The sequence below is a fragment of the Ictidomys tridecemlineatus genome, chromosome 12 (assembly GCF_052094955.1).
Source record: "Ictidomys tridecemlineatus isolate mIctTri1 chromosome 12, mIctTri1.hap1, whole genome shotgun sequence".
Taxonomy (NCBI): domain Eukaryota; kingdom Metazoa; phylum Chordata; class Mammalia; order Rodentia; family Sciuridae; genus Ictidomys; species Ictidomys tridecemlineatus.
This window is the reverse complement of record NC_135488.1, coordinates 47,410,237-47,431,909: the sequence shown is the minus strand read 5'-3', so window position 1 is coordinate 47,431,909 and position 21,673 is coordinate 47,410,237. Positions and strand designations below refer to the sequence as shown.

The 21,673-nt window shown below is 39.3% G+C and overlaps 1 protein-coding gene across 5 annotated transcripts in view; it reads left to right on the top strand.

Annotated features, from left to right (window-relative positions):
* St6gal2 (ST6 beta-galactoside alpha-2,6-sialyltransferase 2) overlaps positions 1-6,078 on the top strand; it is a 72,025-nt gene extending 65,947 nt beyond the window's left edge. For all 5 annotated transcript variants that reach the window (XM_078028906.1, XM_078028902.1, XM_078028904.1 and 2 more), the window contains exon 6: positions 1,194-6,078. In XM_078028906.1, coding sequence (XP_077885032.1) covers positions 1,194-1,465 — 272 coding nt within the window. In that variant the 3' untranslated portion in view covers positions 1,466-6,078. The remainder of the gene's footprint in view (positions 1-1,193) is intronic.
* Positions 6,079-21,673: the final 15,595 nt, after the last annotated feature.

The following is a 21,673-nucleotide window of genomic DNA, read 5'->3' as shown; positions in this document are numbered from 1 at the left end:
CCTACACACAATGACACAGCATTTGCATATGATCTAGGCACATGCTCCTGTATGCTTTTAGCCATCTCTAGAATACTTAAAATACCTAATGAAATGTAAGTGCCAAATAAGTAGTTGTTATACTGTATTGTTTAGGGAATAATGGTGAGATAAAAGGCCGGTGCATGTTCAGTACAGATGCATGTTTTTCTAGAATGTTTTTGGTTGGGTCTGCCAATGTGGAGCTCTGGAACACTGAAGGGTTGCATGTGTATCAATCAATGATGCTTGTGATAGGAAGAGCAGTCCCTTAGTGGTTCCCTGGATGCAGCCAGCACAGTGTATGCATGCCCAGGCGAAGGAGAACAGCCAGTCTTGTGGTAAAATATAGTCCCAATTAGAAAGCATCAAAGCTATCCAGCTCCATAAACATGGACCTGGGAAAACTCCACTTCCAGAGAGTATGTACATCAGACTAGGGATAAAGGGAGATTTCAATTCCCTGGGCAGATGAGCTTCCTCACTCACCTTGTCAACTCTTCATAGATGATTTTTTACACAAGGGAGAAAAAAAATCATAGATTATCATTGCCAAGTAGGAGGGAGAGTTTTGTATGTGTTGGTGCCCATATATCAGGTATCCAGCAAGCACCAATTCCTTGCTCTCAGTTGACCCTACCTCAATCACAGTAGCTTGGGGCTGGCCCAACAGAAGATTTGCAGCTGAAAAGTAGGTTTTCTGTGAAATAAGAAAGGAAACTGGGAGTCCTGGGAGGAAACAGAGAGGAAATGATCAGTAACTTGGAAGGTTTTTTAAATTTCTTTTTGTTCTGTGGAACTCAGAGTCTCATGCATGGTACCCAAGTGCTTTACCACTGAACTACATCCCTAGCCCTTTTTTTAGTTTTTAATTTTGATACAGGGTCTCGTAGGCTGACTCCAAACTTGCAATCTTCCTGCCTCGGCTTCCTGAGTATCTGGGATTACAGGTGGGCGCCACGATAACCAACTTCAGGGTTCCATCTTCCTATGCCTCAGCACACCACGGGCTACATGTATTCCGTTTAGTGGAAGCTGTAGCATTGCAGGTGTAAAGAGAGCAAGTGCAGAGCAGATGTTTCTTGCCAGTCAGCCACATCAGTCATTACCACTCCCCGCAAAATGGTCTCTTTGACTTAGTTCTTCACGGAGTTCTAATTTTCTTTCCACGTCAGGAATCCTCATCATGATGTCCATGTGCAGAGAAGTACACGTGTACGAATATATCCCGTCTGTCCGGCAGACGGAGCTTTGCCACTACCACGAGCTGTACTACGATGCAGCCTGCACCCTGGGAGCCTACCACCCGCTGCTCTACGAGAAACTCCTGGTGCAGCGCCTGAACACGGGCACCCAGGCGGATTTGCATCGCAAGGGCAAGGTGGTCCTGCCCGGTTTCCAGGCTGTGCACTGCCCTGCACCCAAACCCATCAATGCACACTCTTAAAAGTGACTCTTGAGAATCAATGTGCAATAAGGTACTACTGTTGTCCTCGCAGTCACAAAAGAATACTTGAAACTAGATTTTAGACAATGTAGTATTGAGTCTTTAAACTGTAATGTAGTGGTGACCCTGAGAATTCTTCTCTTTCTAAAGCCATCGAGTATTTATTACTGCTTTGAATATAGAGATGGAATTTAAAAAAAATACTCGAGAAAGATGCAAAAAAAAAAAAAGAATATATGAAAAGAAAACAGATGTATAACCATGGGTATGATACCTCCAAAAAGGCTGGGCTTTTCTTAAGCCAGTGGTGCCCTTTGTCAGGGTGGGTAATGAAATGGTTTCTATCTAGAAATATCCAAATTGAGGTCTAGTACCTAGCGTGTCGCGTATCTATGTTTCCATCCTTAAGTTTCCTGGATTTTGTGATGAATGCCTGAAATATCACTCAGATGTTTTATCTTGGCAGCAAAAAATCCCCCGTGTATCTGATCAGGTGCACAAGTTTCCAACCTTTGTGTCCCCCATCTCCTCTTTGCGTTGTCCACTGAATGCTTTGCACTGTGCGTATCAGGACAGTTTCTAAAACCATAAATCATCCGTCCTGAGCAGTCCAAGGAAATGCCCCACCCCCGAGAGCACCCAGACAGGCCTTTTGTTTCCCTGCAAGGCTTGGTTTCACTCAGACAACATCACTGGCAAGTCCACACAGTCACGAGGCTGCGCAGGCAGCAGGACAGGACATTCCTCAGCTTCAGCTCTTCAACCTTGTGCCTCCAGGCCTGCAGGCCCACCCCACAGCTCTTGGGTAGCAGGTGACTTATGTGACAATTGGTACAACCTGGCAGGAGAAGCCAGGGGACAGACTTGTTCCTTCCAAGCTGGACAGGACTGTGGCGCCACCAGCCCGGGCTGTGGGGGACGCATGCCTGTCTCTTTTATACAGATTTCTTGCAGGTTTATATCAGCTGTTGGAAACTTGACAGTGACGTACTCTAAATTTTCACTGATTCTTTGTACTGACAGACATTTAAAAAATCCGATCCTTGTTTTCACCAGTATGTTTGATGTCAACAGCATGACAAAGCCATATTATTAAATAAAATTGTGTGAAAGCATGGCTTTTTAACAGCAAGGAAAAAAATATTTTCAGATGGAAATGCAATTAGGGGAAAATTTTCACCCCAATGTGGTAGCTATATTCAGGTTTTTAAATCTCAACTTGTGTCACTGATACATGATTATTATTATTCTTATTTTGGTATGAAGATAGTACAATAGAAACATTTTGGGATACCTTAATTAAACATGCTATTATTTCAACATTAAAAGGAAAACTATCTCAGTGGTACAGTTAAAACTCGTTGGCAATGACAGAAGCTTAATTGAATATTATTTCCCTTGCAGAGTCCTTGAATGTCAGGAGAGTTTAGTGGAAGAGGTTTTTTTGTTTGTTTCAGGATTGGTTTGTTCCAGAATGCTCTCGGGACTGCTTTCTTGAGCAAGAGTGGTTTACAGACACTGACAGCTTCTGTTTAGTTATTCTACTCAGCAGAAAGCAAGTTGGATAACAGACATCCCCTGTGGCTTATTACAGTAACAAAGTGGGAGTAATTGAAAACTTTGAGTCCTGACAATATCTAGTAAAAGTCCATTTTGAGAGCCCTGTTCCTAGTCTATGAGAAGGGAGAGATGGTTCTTCTGTGTGCTCACTTACATCTCGGTAGACGTGGTCCTGCCGTGTTTCCGATTTCCCAGAAGGTCTCGGCCTCATCCCCGTTTACGTGTGTAACAGCTTCGGTAACTCTAGAATGCAACGAGAAAGTCACAATGTGGGACAAGTGTTTCCTCCTGGAATCCTTGGATTTTCCAAGCCTTCCAAGTTTTTCCATGTTTCCATGTTCCACAACTATTAAAGTTCTTTTCACAGAGCTCTAATGGATTCACTTACGGGCATCCATATTATCCAGGACACCCTGTCTTGGGTGACATGGGATGATAGCTAGAGAATAATGTATCGGGATCAACATAAATATTCGTGTCCAAAAGCCCCAGAAAACACTTTAAAGATTTTTAAATAGCATTCTGTTACGGCATGTGTACTTTTAAAAGGGCACTTTCATGAAGGTTACAAGAAAGACTGGAGAGCATAAAGGAAACTTAATTAAGATTTTTGAATTTATTATGGCCCTAAAGACTCTTGGGGATCAGAGTCTGTTAAACATTCAGAAAGTGTGATACACATATTAATATAGTGTTGGCTGGGCATTCCTCTATTTAAAAGTTTATATTGTTTAAATTCCCCAAATGTTACACAGCGACAGTTAATGAAGGCTGCTTTCAGTAGTAGCTGAATGGGCCCTAAGTGGCAGTATTTTGCCAGATATTTATTAAATTTACATACCATGCTTAGGAACTCCCATAAACAGAGTCGCGGCCTTTCTGTGGAGTAGTTACAGTAAACGGAACCCCACCTCTGTCAGAAATCTGTCCTCTTTTTGGAAGGAAAGCTGGTTAAATCGTCATGGTGCAATCTGAAGCTATCAGGGGGTTCTTTGTCTACGCTCAGGACTAAGATGTCACATTTCTTGGCATTTCAAGACAGTGTCCCTCTATCTCTTGTTGTCACTTTTGTAAAGAAACAAATGTTGACCAAGAATGACAATTCAAACACATCTAGGTTCCCCATATTTTTTTCTCCAGTTGATCAGGTGAGGCAGGAGGACAGTGTGTAACAAGTGTGTCATTCTCAATCCTGGATTGTTCCCACGGAATACCAGTGATGGGCCTCGTCCCTGACGTCCCCTCCACGTTCTTACGGGGCTGCTTCTGCGGAGAACTTTGTGCTCAGGACCAAGAGATGGTCGATTAAAAGCTGCGTGTCAGCCTCAGGGCTGTGCTTCACCAGGCAGTGCAGAGGTTTTGACACATCTTTGCATCACTGTGTCTTTCCTGGTCTCCCTGGACACAGAGCTCAAAAAATAGCACTTCCATGTGTCTCATCTGCTTGGTCCCTCAGCCACTTTATCAATCCTGGACTCTCCGGTGGTCTTCTGTCATTATAGCCATAACATGTGGGCAAAAGCAACACTAAGATGATCCTTCACTTTTTCAAAATCGGGAAATCCAAGGAACTGGATAACTCTAAGATGAGTTTATGAGCCAGTTCATTCTGCCGGAACAGGTTATATCTTATGTTCTTGATGGGCCCTTCTGGGAGTAAGGAACCCTGTGTCTACTGAACTAATTAGGTGCTGTTTGGGTGCATAAGGTGGGATCAGTCTTAGATGAGTGACAACATTTCGTATGCACCAATGACACAAGCAAATTTCTCCAGGTTTTCTTATAAGTCAACACACAGTGCATGTGGTCAGGTTACCTGATCTCCCCTGCTTGGCTGTGGGAAAGACAGAGAAAGGGCATGGAGGGGGGAATTATCAACAGGTGCATGGTTGAATACATAGGACACTAGACTCAGATTGTGTTCTGTCATGTTGTCTGTTTGGATTTCTGACTTTTTGATGATTTAGGTCTCTAACCCTGTGGTTACACACCCAAATCAAAGCAGCTCCATTTAGAAATCAATTGCTTAGTTAAAATGTGCCTGAGTTTAAACTTGTTTTTTATACTCTGGATATTTCCATTGTGAAATGATTCTGCATGTTTCTGTCGGGCATTATTTAAACACTTGGTAAATGAATGGTCTTTTTCTGACATAACATGGAAGTTCTGATTCTTGTTTTATTAAAATGAATAAAGGATTTTAGTGAGAAAAAATAATCTGACATATTCTCTACAAGTTTAGGCTAATGAAATTTGAAGAATTAAAGACACTGATATAGTTCTTAGTATAAAAGTGTGCATGTAGATATAGTTATATAATTGTATATATACATATCTACACACATGGTTGGTTTTATAGTCTTTTTCATTAATCTTTATGATGAATCTTATTTTAATTATGAAAACACCAATTTTTTAAGAGAAGGAAGCAAATGTTTTATGTCCTTCTCTTAAAAAAAAAAATTACTCCCCTACCTACCCACCCAGACATACACACTCACATTCTGCACATTTTGACAATATTAAAAGAATAACAGAAATATTTCAAAGGCATAATGATGGTAGAAGCACTACATTAATACAGAATTCTAGTCACAAGCCTGATTTAATTCTGAACTTTGAAGAGTTTGCCTGTAATAGCTCATGGCTTTTACAAGATTAGGGGGAGAAACATTTATTGGTTCCAAGGAATGTCTTCTATAGCTAAATTTCAAATAAATAAACTGCATTGGTAATGTTAAAATCTAACATTCGTAACACACATCCCATTTTGTTCTAGATAAAATGCTTATAAAATCCTTCCAGTGGAAACCAGTGAACTTTTTTAACAGGTTTGGGAATTTTTTTGTATGATGATTTTTAAAAACTAAATGTGTACTCTTCAAACTAATTAAGGCCTGAGGTTTTCCAGGAGTTGCATTTTAAAAAAAAAAAAAGTGTTTGTACACATTTTAACACTTTGATATTTTATATTTTGGTTTTGTATATTTTTATGTATACACAGTGTACAGACTTTTTCTTGTAAATAAAACACACTTTTCATTTGTCTAGAAGTTTCTCTGTTTTTATTTGTAGAAGTCACACATGGAAATGACTAAGTGGCAAAATAATGAGCAAAAGAAAAGTCACCCAAAGCTGAAATCTAATTAGAAGACTGGATGGCCAAAGAAGTAACAGCCCCTGCCTTCCAACTAGAAATATCAGCACAGCCTGACCCGGAGCCAGAGTGGGTGGAGGGTTCTTCCAGGGTTTAACTGTCACATGCAGGAAAATGAAGTGGCAAAATCAAGTGGGAAAGACAGATTTTCAGCAAACCCATCCTGATGTTACCTTAGTCTCCTAGCTTTTTGTTGAACTTATTGCACTGATTAACTTATTACTCTTCCCCAGTGTGCCAGTGATTTAGGTTGAAGAAAACATAAACAAGTTATCAGAGAAATGATTAAAGACAGTTGAGACACCTTCCACCCACCAAGATGTCAAATTAGCCTGGGTGTTTTTGTACTTACCCCAGACAGGGAAAATGGGTTAACTGGATTTCTGGAAGGAGATCCTCAGTCATTTGTACTTTTTTTAGTTAGAATGTGTAGGAATCCTCATCTGGGAAGGCTTCAGGTTCAGATGTCAACAGCTGGGGACTCCGGAAGACACTGGTGGTCAGGGATGGTTGTACTGAATCCCCAGGACTCCCGCCACCCCGCAGGATGACAGCTTCCTTCTAGGTAAACGGGGGCCGGCTGGCCATGCCGGGAAGAGTCAAAGGACGCTGGTCTATGCCCAGTGGGCACGCAGGATGAGCAGACCGGGGCACACGGAGGGGCACACACGGAAGGCTGTCCCTGGAGATCTGAATAGTGAATTCTGGGAGGATTAAGGGTAAAGAAGAGAAATCCTGTTAGATAGGTCGTGCTCACAGCAGTAAAGGAGGAAGCAGAGATTTCCTCCACTTAGACAGTGTATTTTAACTATCCACATTCCCCCAAAAGCAAAATTCAAATTTTGAATTTGGAAGTCTTCCAGGGCTAGCACTCTGCATTCACATCCTCTTTCTCTCAATGCTGGGCAGTGGCAGTCAGCAGCATCTCCCTGTTAGTCCCCACTCCCTACCCTGATGAGAAACTGCCCTGCAGTGCGTTGTGTGCTAACGTAGGATGTGCGCAAGTTACATGGATTCAGTGCATCTGCACCTTAGGAAGAGAGTTAGTGGGGGTGAAGACCTGGGCAGGGAAAGGAAGTCCAAAGAGAGAAGCAATGAAAATAAATGCCACCGGGTGTCTGATGTCATTTACATTTTAAAGTCATTAATTCAGAAATAAAAACACTCCAGCACCCAGTGACCAACGCCTGTAGTCCCAGCAGCTCCAGACACTGAAACAGGAGGATCAAGAGTTCAAAGCCAGCGGACTAGGGTTGTGGTTCAGTGGTGGAGCGCTTACCTAGCATGTGTGAGGCACTGGGTTTGATCCTCAGGGCTACATAAAAATAAATAAAGGTTTTGTTGCTGTTGTTGTTGTTTTTAAGAGCTCAAGCCAGAGTCAGCAAAAGTGAGATACTAAGCAGCTCAGTGAGACTCTGTCTCTAAATAAAATACAAAATAGGGCTGGGGATGTGGCTCAGTGGTCAAGTGTCCCTGAGTTCAATCCCTGGTACCAAAAAATAAAATAAAATAAAATAACTACTCCAGCAACCAAAGTCACACCCAGTTTATCTAGTCAAATGGCGCCAGTGCAATGCCAGGTCAATCCAGGTGCACAGGATGTGATGGGAGTGAGCAGGGATTGGCCAACCCCCGTCCAGGGACTAACTTTGTGAATAAAGTTTTATTGGAACACAGACCTGCTCATTCACCTCCACTGCTGAGACCGCTTCCATGATGCAAAGGCAGAGTTGAACCGTCAGGACTGGGATCAGGTCATCTCCCAAGCCTAAAATATTGATGAGCTGACCCTTCACACAAAATGTTCATTGACCCCTGTCATGAATCCAGTGTGTGGAGAACCACGTGGACTAGCCCGTGGCAGATGGTGTGCATGTGCTTCTCATAAAATCACTTTAGAAGGTAGGCGTTCTATTAGCTCCCAGAAAGTTGGGGTCAGAGAGGTTAAGTCATCAGCCTGTCTTCACACAGGCAGGGAATGACAGAGTCAGGCTTGCAGTCCTTGTCTGACTCCAAAACCCACGTTCAGAGCCAGGGTGTTAGTTTTTTAAGCAGCCCCTCTCTGAGCTTCTGCCCTAATCCTCAAAAATCCCACACCCCAACAAACTCCAAGCACCCAGATTTTGGAGGCGAATTATATAGTTATATCCTGCACCGTGACATTTTAATCAACTAGGTGCGCAATAGGCTGTGCTATTTAGGTTTGCTCAAGCATACTCTGTGATCACACAAAGAAGAAATCAGAGCTGGGCTCGTGGCTCAGCTGTAGAGAGCTCACCCAGCACGTGCGAAGCTCTGGGTTTGAGCCTCAGCACCACATAGAGATGAATAAATAAAATAAAGGTATTGTGTCCAATATGACACAGATATAGATACAACAATGCATTTCTCCATCCACACCTTTGTCATTAAGCCACACGTAACTGGTGTCTTGACTATTATGAGAAATTATGCTTTGAAATTTGTTGAGCAGCTGACTTTTCCAAAGGCTTTTTCCAGTACTCAGATCCCCAGAGCACTGAAATACATCTAGCACTCCTTGTGCCAGTCAGGTACGATTTTTACTTTGTTCTAAGAAGCCAGCCTCTCTGACTGTCAGCCCAGCGACCGAGCACCATAGCGATTCACAAGCTTCTCCAGGAATATTGTGCAAGTCGTGGAATTCTGTGTGAGAAATACAGCAATCACAAGATGCTTTTCTGTTCAACAAATCTCAAGAAAAATGGTGATTATTTTTATCAGAGACCATTATTTCCTCACACTGTTCCTTTTGATGATCAGTTTGCTTATATGCAGTTCCTGACCTAGTATACAGTGGGCAGGCCAGAGGCGTGAACTGCCCAGAGAAGGAAATCGAGAGCCTGGTAAGGTGAAGCATGGAGTCAGGCGTGCTAGGGAGAGAGAGAGTGCTCAGCTTCAATCTGATCACTATATACTATGTGCATGTATGGAATTATCATACACTGCTCCATAAAAACATACAAGTATTATGTGTTAATTAAAAAATCAAGAAAGAAACTTAAAAAAAACAAGACTGGAGATGTTCTTCAGTGGTAGATTGCTTGCCTAGCATTTTTAACACCCTGGGTTTGATCCCCAATAATAAATAAATAGCCATGTTCATCTTATTCCAAGCAGTCCAAGACATCATTAAGTATAAAATGCACCATTCATTTGCATCCCTCCACAAAGAAATGTGCTATGATTAAACAACATGATTTGTTTACATCCCAGATGTGCACAGTGAAACACAATTGCTTTGAGCCACACGTGGATATCGAACTTTTGAAATATGCCTATCCCTGAATTGAGGCGTAAAGAGTGAAATACACACTGGAGTTCGAAACTTTGGAAAGGTGAATGTAATCTATCTCAATAGTTCTTTTTTTTTTTCAAATTAATTACCTTTCAAACTAATATTTTACATATATTTGTTTAAATAAAAATATTAAGTTAAATTTCAACATTTCCTTTGGCCTGTTTTAACATGCTCACTAGAAGACTTAAAATTGCATCAATGGAACAAAATAGAGAAACTGGAAGTTAACCCACGTATCTACAGTCACCTGATCTTCAACAAAGGTGCTACGAACATACATGGGAGAAAGGACAGTTTCCTAAGTAAATGGTGATGGGAAAATTGGATATCCACATGCAGAAGAATGAAACTAGAACCCTGATTTTCATTATATGTGAAACAACTGAAAATAGATTAAAAACTTAAATGTATAACCAATGTGATTCTGCAATCTGTACACGTGGAAAAATAAGAATTCACAATCCATTTGAATCAAATGTATGATATGTCAAGATCATTGTAATGTTTTAAGCAACTAATAAAAAAGAAAAAAGAAAAGGTAAAAAAACTTAAATGTAAGAAATGAAACTACTAGAAGAAAACAGAGGAAATGATTCAGGACAATGGAATGATTGCAATGATTTTTTTAAAATATCCCAAAAATCACAGGAAATAAAAGCAAAAATAGATAGGGTTACATTAAACTAAAAATCTTCTGCACAACAAAAGAAGCAACAGAGTGAAGAAACAACCTATGATATGGGAGAAAATGTCTATAAAGTATACATCTGTCAAGGGTTAGATATCCAGAATACATAAGTCACTCAAAGGATTCAATACCAAAATAAATGAATAATCTGACTTTTAAAAATGGTCAGTAGACCTAAAAAAGACATTTCTCAAAAGAAGCTATACAAATGGACAAAATGTATATGAAAAAATGTTCAGTGTCACCAACCATCAGAGAAATACAAATCAAAATCACAATAAGTGTAACCTTACTCTAGTAGGAATGGCTATTATCAAAAGGACAAAGAGGGGCTGGGGTTGTGGCTCAGCAGTAGAGTGCTACCTAGCACAGACAAGGAGCTGGGTTCCATCCTCAGCACCAAATGAAAATAAATAAATAAAATAAAGGTATTATGTCCAACTACAACTAGGAAAAAATATTTTTTTTAAAAAAAAGGACAAAGATAACAAGTGCTGATAAGGACGTGGGTAGTGGGTGAAACACCTTACGCACTGTTGACCGTAATGCAGATTAATGCAGCCATTATGGGAAACAGTTCTAGAGGTTCCTCAAAGAACTAAAAACAGGCCTACCATGTGTAGGACCCAGCAGCTCCATTAGGTATAATTGATTATATGCCCAAAGGAATTCAAACAGGCGTGTTGAAGACACACCTGCACTCACGTGTATATTGTAGCACTGTTCACAAGAGCCAGAAAATGGAAACAACATAAATGCCTATCAACAAATTAACAGATAAGGAAAATGTGGTACCTATACACAATAGAAAACTATTCAGCCATACAAAGGGCAAAATCCTATCATTTGCAACAACTTGGCTGGTACTAGAAGACTTTATGTTAAGTGAAATAAGTCAGGCACAGAAAGTCAAATACCACATGATCTCACTCATGTGGAATCTAAAAAAGTTAATTTCATGAAAATTGAGTGATATGGTGATTGTCAGAAGCCAAGGGAGAGCAGCAACAGAGAGCAATGGGAAAGGTTGGTCAATGGGTACTAAACTATAGTTGGAGAAATGAGTTCTTCTGCACAGAAGTCATGATAAAATACCATTATCTTAAAAAAAAAAAGCCCAGGAGAAAGTATTGGTGAATATCCTCATCACAAAGACAAAATAAGTGCTTAATAAGGTAGATATATGTACCTTGATTTTAACAGATTTTTCATTACATATCACCCTGGGATTTACAGAAAAGCACATTATAGGGGAAACTCATCATTTAGGTATTCGGAAAACATTCGTATTCAGATTCTTTCTCTTCTGAATTGCTTTTAGAAGGAGTCATTAACTTCTATGACTTTCCACCCCCAAATTGTCTCCTGCATCAGAAACAATAGCAATGCACACTTTTGAAGCGTGCTCACTGTTGTCCTCAGGATTTTCTTCCAAGCTACTAATATGTTCTGCAATTCTAATGTCCACAAGTAGGCAAGACAAATTCTAATGCTGATGAGAAAAGAGTGACTGTAAGATGCATTTCAATTTCAGAAATGTTTACATGTGAGGGGGGAAAAATGAAGCTTGGTATTGATGAAAAACAGTATTTCTGATCCAGTGTGAAGTTGTTCCCATTTTTTTCCCCCAGAGTTGTTTTTATATTATGGGCTGCAGCAGCACTTCTGGTACGGCAGAGTAAGGCCTTCTAAAAATACACACACACACACACACACACACACACACACACACACACACCAAAACAGAAAAAAAAAATGCCAACAAGAATGTTTGAAACTAAGAATTTCAGACCCTTGGAGATTTAACTAAGGGCTTTAAATAATCCAATTCAAAAAAAAAGAAGTGGTTCTCCATTAAAATAGGCCACTCTGTTCAATTTTAATTTGCCCTGTTCTCATGCCTTTCTCCCCAACTCCCTGAGAATCTTATACGTCAAAAGCTTGACCACTCTGATAGCCATGAAAAACAGAAGGCTGGCCCTGGAGGGGTCGGAGCAGCTTTGAAGTCTCCTGAAATCCTTGGAGAACTGTTTTGCAGCTCACTAAAAGGTTCTATTCTGTTATTAGAGTTGTTTTATCTGACTCAGCTTATTCGAGGCCAACAGCTTTATACCCACGGTGTTTGTTGAAAACCATCAGTAGCAATTATTTATCCTCAGCTGCTTAACATAATGATACTCCTTGGTAACAAGGAGGCTGACCAAAAGAAATTGTAAGAAAAACAATTTAGTCTTAGTAGGCTTTGAAAAGTTCTGATATATTCCTGTGAATCTAAAGGCCATGAGTGTGCACATGTCCAGGGAAGTGTGATTTCACATCTGATTGACTTGATATCAGACACATTCCTGCACACAGATACCCACTCCTCATCAGTTATACCCCGCTCCATGGAAGAAAAAGAATGAATCAAAAGAAAGCCCAGATTTTTGACCCTCCAAAGAGAACTGCATCTTAATCCCTAACTCCATACACAAAAATTAAATCAAAACAGATTATAGAACCAAATGTAACCATTAAAGCAATAAAATCCTTGGAATAAAACAAAAGCAAATCTTCATGATTTTGGATTGGGCAATGTTTTTTAGATATGACACCTGAGCCCAAGTGACAAGAAAAAAATAGACAAACTGAACATCATCAGAATTAAAAACTTCTGTGCTTCAAAGAACACCACCAAAGAAGTGAAAAGCCACAGAACGGGAGGAAACACTGGCAAATCACATATCTGATACAGATAAAAAAAAACTCCTAAAACTCAACAATAAATAGTCAAGAATCCCAAATAGATGTTTCTACAAAGAAGATATAAAATGGACATAATGTACAGGAGAAGAATCTCAACATCATTATGCATTGTGGAAATGTCAATCAACATCACAATGAGATGCCACCTTACACCCTCCAACATGGCAGAATCAGAAAACAGACATAAAAAGTGTTGATGTGGAGAAACTGGAACCCTCATATGTTGCTTGTGGGTATTTTTTTAAGTGTATCTGCTTAGGAAAATAGTTTTGCTATTCCTCTAAAATTTAGAGATCCAGTTACCATATGACTCAACCATTCCATCCTAGGTATAGATGCTTGTGGTAGGCAGAATGACGGCCCTCCAAAGATAACTTCATCTTAGTCCCTAAGAACTTTGAATGTGCTATGTTAGAGGGCAAAGGGAAATTAAGACTGTGGATTGAATCAGCAGACCACGAAGTAGTGATATTATCCTGGGTTGTGTGGGCAGGCTGCACAACAGAACCACAGCGGTCCTTAAAGGGAGGGGCAAGTAGCAGAACCAGAGGAGGGCAGAAGACAAATGTCTCTTCCCAATGTTGCTGGCTTTGAGGATAGAAAAAGAGAAAAGGCAACAGCTTCTAGAAACTGGAAAGGGCAATGTCAACAAAGTCTTCCCTAGTGTCTCCAGGAAAGAATGAAGCTCTGTAGACACCTTGATCGGTGAGATCCATGCCAGACTTTCAAAAAGCAGAACTTAAGAAAAGCAAGTTGTGTTGTTTTAAGCCAATTACTATTGTTTATAGTGATCTGTGACCGCATCCTTGGAAAACTAGTACAACATCCAAGATAATTATCAACATGTATCTACAAAAAATGGAATCCAGACGTCCATAGCAGACTTACTCATAGTAGCCCCAAAAGTAAATAACTCAAATGTTCTTACCAATAATTGGATAAATTAATTGTGGATAATCCATATCATGGAACCTTTTCCATTAAGAGGAATGCAATACTGATAAATGCTACAACATGAATGAAGCTTGAAAACTTTATGAGAAGAAAAAAAATTAGCCATAGCACAAATATTATTTTACCATTTATATGAAATGTCCAGAATAGGAAAACCCACAGACAGAAAATAGTAATTGCCAAGGACTGGGAAGAGGACAGGGTCACATGTGACTGCTAAAATGCATGAGGCTTATTTTTGGAGTATTTTAATGGTGATGATTGCACAAACCTGTCAATATCCTCGAAACCCCTGAATCGTGCACTTTATATAGGCAAATTCTGTAGGAAGAGGATTGCCGCCTCCTTCCTCAGCCTCGGGGGCTCTGAACGCTGGCTCTGTCTCACTGTTCTGTTTCCCTTTGGGGCTCTTAGTTCACGGCCACACCTTCCTGCAGCATTCACAGAGTGTGCTGCCCAGGAGGCCAGCACTGCTGCATCGCTTGCTGCCTTCTCTGCTTCCCCAGGACAAGCAAGTCCTATGCTACCTGCTTGGGAATCTTCCAAACCACCTTGGGATCCTTTCACTGCCCGGACCTTGGCTTCTGAGTGTGGTGGGGAGGAGCCGGATCACAATCTTTTCTCTGGGCCCCCAGCACCTACCTCTCTGGATTCCTCTCCTGTTTGGTTTTCACCCCCATCCTGGAGAATTTTTAGACAAGCTGGGCACGGATTAAAAACCGGCTCTTCCTGATGGTAATTGTTTTTTCAAATCTTCTGTTTTAAAATGGAATTGAGCCAGGTGCAGTGGCACACGCCTGTAATCCCAGTGGCTCAGGAGGCTGAAGCCAGAGGATTGCAGGTCCAAAGCCAGCCTCTGCAATTTAATGAGAACCTCTCTCTCAAAATAAAAAATAAAAAGGGTTGGGGATGTGGCTCAGTGGTTCAGAACCTCTGAGTTTAATACCCAAGTACCAAAAAAAAAAAAATGTGGCTAAGAAAATGAAGAAACCAGATCAAGGGAACCACACACCAACAAGACATACAATTATAAATATATATATACCCCAAACAATGGGGCATCTATGTTCACCAAACAAATTCTTCTCAAGAGTCAAATTGACCACAACATGATAATCTTGGGTGACTTTAACACATCTCTTTCACCACTGGATTGATCTTCCAAAAAAAAGTTGAATAAAGAAACTATAGATCTCAATAATACAATCAGTAACTTTGACTTAACTGACATACATAGAATATTTCATCCTTCAACAAGCAAATACATTTCTTCTCAGCAGCACATGGATCCTTCTCTAAAATAGATCATATAATATGCCACAAAGCAACTCTCAGAAAATGCAAACAAGTAGAGATACTACCCTGAATTTTATCAGACCATAATGGAATGAAATTAGAAATCAGTGACAAAATAAAAACCACTCCAACACCTGAAGACTAAACAATATGCTACTGAACAAACAATGGGTTGCAAAGGACATCAAGGAGGAGATTAAAACATTCTTTGAGGTAAATGAGAACATGAACACAACATATCAACATCCCTGGGACACTACAAAAGCAGTTCTAAGAGTAAAAGCTCATTGCATGGAGTTCATTCCTTAAAAGAAGAAAAAGTCAACAAATAAATAACCTAACATTACATCTCAAAATTCCAGAAAAAGAGTAACAAATCAACACCAGAAGCAGTAGAAGGCAGGAAATAATTAAAATTAGAGCTGAAATCAATGCAATAGAAACACAAGAAACAATTGAACAAAAAAATTGATGAAACAACAAGTTGGTTCTTTGAAAAAATAAATAAACCCTTAGCTACACAAACAAAGAGAAGGAGAGAGAAAAATTACTAACATACATGATGAAAAAGGTAATATCACAACAGACACTGCAGAAATTCAGAGGATAATAGAAATTATTTTTGAAAACTTGTACTCCAATAAAACAGAAAATATTGAAGGCATCAACAAATTTCTTAACTCTTATGATTTGCCCAATTGAATCAGATGATACACACAATTTAAACAGACCAATAACACGTGATAAAATAGAAGGTGCCATCAGAAGCCTACCAACAGAGAAAAGCACAGGATTGGATGATTACACAGGCAAGTTCTACAAGACCCTTAAAGAAGATTTAATACCAATACTCTTCATTTTATTTCAGGAAATAGAAAAAGAGGGAACACTTCCAAACACATTCTATGAAGCCAATATCACTCTGATTCAAAATCCAGACAGACACCTCAAAGAAAGAAAACTTCAGACCAATATCTCTAATGAACATAGATGCAAAAATTCTCAATAAAATTCTGACAAATCGAATACAAAAATATATCAAAAAGATCATGCATCACGATCAAGTGGGATTCATCACAGGGATACAAGTTTGGTTCAACATATGGAAACCAAAAATATAGTTCATCACATCAGTAGCCTCAAAGATAAGAATCATATGATCATCTCAATAGATGCAGAAAAAGCATTTGACAAAATACAACATCCATTCATGTTCAAAACCCTAGAAAAACTAGGGATCACAGGAACATACCTCAATATCGTAAAGGCTATCTATGCTAAGCCCCAGGCCAACATCATTCCAAATGGAGAAAAATTAAAGGGATTCCCTCTAAAAATTGGAACAAGACAGGGATGCTCTCTTTCACCACTTCTATTCAACATAGTTCTTGAAACACTGGCCAGAGCAATTAGACAGATGAGAGAAATCAAAGGGATATGTAGAGGAAAGGAAGAACTTAAATTAGCACTATTTGCTGATGATTTGATTCTATATCTTGAAGACCCAAAAAGTTCCACCAGAAAACTTCTAGAACTAGTAAATGAATTCATCAAAGTAGCAGGATACAAAATCAACACCCACAAATCAAAGGGCATTTCTGTACATCAGTGACAAATCCTCCGAAAGGGAAATGAGGAAAAGTACCCCATTTACAATATCCTCAAAAAAAAAAAAAAGGATAAAATATTTGGGAATCAACTTAATGAAAGAGGTGCAAGATCTATACAATGAAAACTACAGAAGCCTAAAGAAAAAAATCAAAAAAGATCTTAGAAGATGGAAAGATCTACCTTGTTCTTGGATAGGCAGAATTAACATTATCAAAATGACCATACTTTAAGGTCTGGTATAGTGATGCCACCTGCTTCACTGTTGCTGCTAAGGATTGCTTTAGCTATTCTGGGTCTCTTATTTTTCCAGATGAATTTCATGATTGCTTTTTCTATTTCTGTGAGGAATGCCATTGGGATTTTGATTTTAATTTTGCATTAAATCTGTATAGTGCCTTTGGTAGTATGGTCATTTTGATAATATTAATCCTGCCTATCCAAGAGCAAGGTAGATCTTTCCATCTTCTAAGGTCTTCTTTTATTTCTTTCTTTAGGCTTCTGTAGTTTTCATTGTATAGATCTTTCACCTCTTTCATTAAGTTGATTCCCAATTATCTTTTTTTTTGAGGATATTGTAAATGGGGTAGTTTTCCTCATTTCCCTTTCGGAGGATTTGTCACTGATGTACAGAAATGCCCTTTGATTTGTGGGTGTTGATTTTGTATCCTGCTACTTTGATGAATTCATTTACTAGTTCTAGAAGTTTTCTGGTGGAACTTTTTGGGTCTTCAAGATATAGAATCAAATCATCAGCAAATAGTGCTAATTTAAGTTCTTCCTTTCCTCTACATATCCCTTTGATTTCTCTCATCTGTCTAATTGCTCTGGCCAGTGTTTCAAGAACTATGTTGAATAGAAGTGGTGAAAGAGAGCATCCCTGTCTTGTTCCAATTTTTAGAGGGAATCCCTTTAATTTTTCTCCATTTGGAATGATGTTGGCCTGGGGCTTAGCATAGATAGCCTTTACGATATTGAGGTATGTTCCTGTGATCCCTAGTTTTTCTAGGGTTTTGAACATGAATGGATGTTGTATTTTGTCAAATGCTTTTTCTGCATCTATTGAGATGATCATATGATTCTTATCTTTGAGTCTATTGATGTGATGAATTACATTTATTGATTTCATATGTTGAACCAACCTTGCGTCCCTAGGATAAATCCCACTTGATCATGGTTCACAATCTTTTTGATATGTTTTTGTATTCTATTTGCCAGAATTTTATTGAGAATTTTTGCATCTATCTTCATTAGAGATATTGGTCTGAAATTTTCTTTTTTTGATGTGTCTTTGCCTGATTTCGGGATCAGGGTGATATTGGACTCACAGAATGAGTTTGGAAGTGCTGTCTCTTTTTCTATTTCCTGAAATAAATTGTAGAGTATTGGTATTAGTTCTTCTTTAAAGGTCTTGTAGCAAAATACTTAAAAACAGCATACTATAGGGACACAGCTACATCAATGTTTATAGCAGCACAATTCACAATAGCTAAAGTGTGGAGCCAATCTAGTTGCCCTTCAGTGGATGAATGGATAAAAATAAATGTGGCCTATATACACAATGGAATTTTACTCAACAATAAAATAGAATAAAATCATGGCATTTGCAGGTAAATGGATGGCATTGGAGAAGATAATGCTAAGTGAAGTTAGCCAATCCCAAAAAGACAAATGCCAAATGTTTTCTCTGATATAAGGTGACTGACTCATAGTGGGGTAGGGAGGCGGAGCATGGGAGGAACAGACAAACTCTGGATAAGGCATGGGGGTGTGAGAGGAAGGGAGGGGGCATGAGGTTAAAAGTGACGGTGGAAGGTGATGGCCATCATTATCCAAAGCACATGTATGAAGACACAAATTGGTGTGAATATACTTTATATACAACCAGAGATATGCAAAGTTGTGCCCTATATGTATAATATGAATTGTAATGCATTCTGCTATCTTATATAAAAAAATTAATAAAAAAATTTTTTTAAGAAAATGAAGAAACCAAAAATCTGATTCTTAAATCCCTTGCCTTGGGCTGGGATTGTGGCTCACTTGCCTTGCACACAGGAGGCACTGGGTTTGATACTCAGAACCACATAAAAATAAACAAACAAAATAAAGATATTGTGTCCATGTATAACTAAATATATATATATTTTTTAAAAAATCCCTTTCCTGAGAAATAGTGGTAATGTGCCATGAAACCCGGGCCACAGAAGAAACATGGGTGTTGGGAATTAGGGCAAGAATCCTAAAATGGCTATTTCATGGTATCATAACCCACTCAATGCACAAGATGTCCAAGCAAGAAGGTGAAAATCAGAGATTTTTCATGGTTGGAGAACCTGCTTCTTATCCATATGTGGTTTTCTAAGAGTCATCAACACCTGAAAGTTTTGGAGACACTTTAAAGTAATGACATGTTGAATTTATCTCACATGCTAGAAAAGTTTTCTTTCTAGCAATCTGCCTTTCCTATGTGTCCAAATAAGAATTGTAACTACAGGGGTCCCTGAAGACCAACAGAGCAAATTTCTGAGCTAAGAATGATAATTTATTCCTCAGGTTCACCATTTCTTTTCATATACGATTTGCTTTTTAATTTATCTTTTTTGTGGGGCGGGAATCATTAGTAGAAAAGCCATGCGAGGATCCAAAGGTTTAGGAGAAAACTGTGGACAGTACATTTTACATTGAGGAAAATCTATCGATTATCAAGTTTTTCTTACTGGAAATTAGGGAGTGACTGCCACATTAGTAAAGTAGACTGTTGCTGTAACAACTCCCAGTTTTGGTTTTTGCTTACATGATAGCTCTTGGGGTATTTAGCCAACATCCTTCTGTGTGGTTAATAGAGAAACCTGCTTCTCCTTCGAGGATTCTGGAGCCCTCCACTGCAGCCTCTGCATGGGCCACAGATTGAGGAGAGACAGCTTGCAGCTTCTCCAGCCTGAAGATGGTGTGGTGTGTAGGACTGTGGCCCACAGTCCCCTATCCTGAAATTCAACAAAAGCCCCTACCTAATTGTGAAGATTAAGGCTTTTAACGATAAGAGCTAACATTTATTAAGCACTTCATTCTGTCCAATGTCCCGCCTTAACACACCCCATTTATTCATTAATTCATTTTATAGAGGAAGCACCATGAATTTTTGCATTTGGCAGATGAGAAAACTGAGACACAGAAAACTAACTCAATTAAGGTCAGAGAGCAACAATTGGCAGAGCCAGGATCCAAACCCACAGCTGGTCCCACCGCTCTTATTCTCTTGGTTATGCTACTGCTGTGTTACGATTATTAAAAGGAGCCACTGTAGCCAGGCATGGTGGCCCTGCGACATGGGAAGCTAAGGCAGGGGGATCACGAGTTTGAGGCTAGGTTCAGCAACTTAGCAAGGCCCTAAGCGACTTAGTGAGACCCTGTCTGTAAACAAAAAATAAAAAGGGCTGGGGATGTGGCTCAGTGGTGAAGCACCTCTGGGTTCGATCCCTAATATTAAAAAAAAAAAAAAAAAAGAACCACTACAAAGCCATATTAGCTGCCAGCATATTTCTTAGTGACCTTACAATACCAAAATTTCATACTTAAAAACTAGTCATTCTCACCCTTCCCCAAAGTAAAGATGCCTAGAGACAGAAATTAACAGAGCAACATGTTAATACATGTGATCCCAGCAACTCGGGAGGCTGAGACAAAAATACTGAAAGTTCAAGGCCAGCCTGGGCAACTCAGCAAGACCCTGTTCCAAAATAACCCCCAAAACACCACACACACACACACAGAAAACTATAAAAGGGTAGGGATATAGCTCAGTAGGTAAGTGCCACTATGCTCAATCCCCAGGTCCCACAAACCACCAGAAGCTTAGCATCAAAATGTCAAGACTGGACACCCATTATGTAGCAGATAAATCACCAACATTCCGCATTAATTCTCACAACATCCTTGGATTTGGATGTTAACCGCCCATTTGATAGACAAGGAAATTGAGTCTCTAGGAGGCTCTGACTTGACTAAGACCACTGTGAATGAAACAGGATTGGGCCAAGTCTTTGTGCCCAGTTTGTCATTTTCCATCCTACTTTCTGTCTATAGAACAAAGTTAAAGGCAAGTATAAACTCCGGGACTTGCCTACTTCAAAACCATGGAAGCTTCTGTGGTCAATTATAAGATTTCCAAGGAACTAGTGTCTAGCTCCTGAGTGTCCTAACTTTAATGAAAGCGCAGAGCCTGAAGGGAACCCCAGGCAGCCCAGAAGCCATGATTACCTAATATTAAGGAAAACAAGTAGGAGAGAAAATTGTATCCATGCTATAATTTCTCTTTCCCATCTATACACACACACACACACACACACACACACACACACACACTACTTGTAAGTTTATGCATATGCAGTCGGTCCTCCATAACTGGGGGGTTCCTGGTTAATGCATTCAATTAATCACAGATAAAAAGTATTTTTAAAATAATGTGTCTGTACCAAACATATACAGACAGACATTTTTTTACATAATTATTCCCTAAACAACCCATTATAACAACTATCTACATGACATATGATAAATACATGGGATATGCATAGCTTGTATACAAATATTAGGCCTTTTTATATGAGGGACTTGAACATTCCTGAATTTTGGTATCCAGAGGAATTCTGGAACTTATTACCTGTGGATGCCAAATGATAACTGAATATATGTATATGGGGCATGAATAGATATGACTTAAAATCTTTTAAAATGACTAGATAATTACAGCAATAGTGATTAGCTCTGGGTGGTGGGGAAACAGATGTTCTCTATCTTTTCCTAATACTTCATATCACACGTTATTAAAGGATCCATAAGTATGATTTTAAAAAGCAAATTTAAAAATTATTTGGGAGG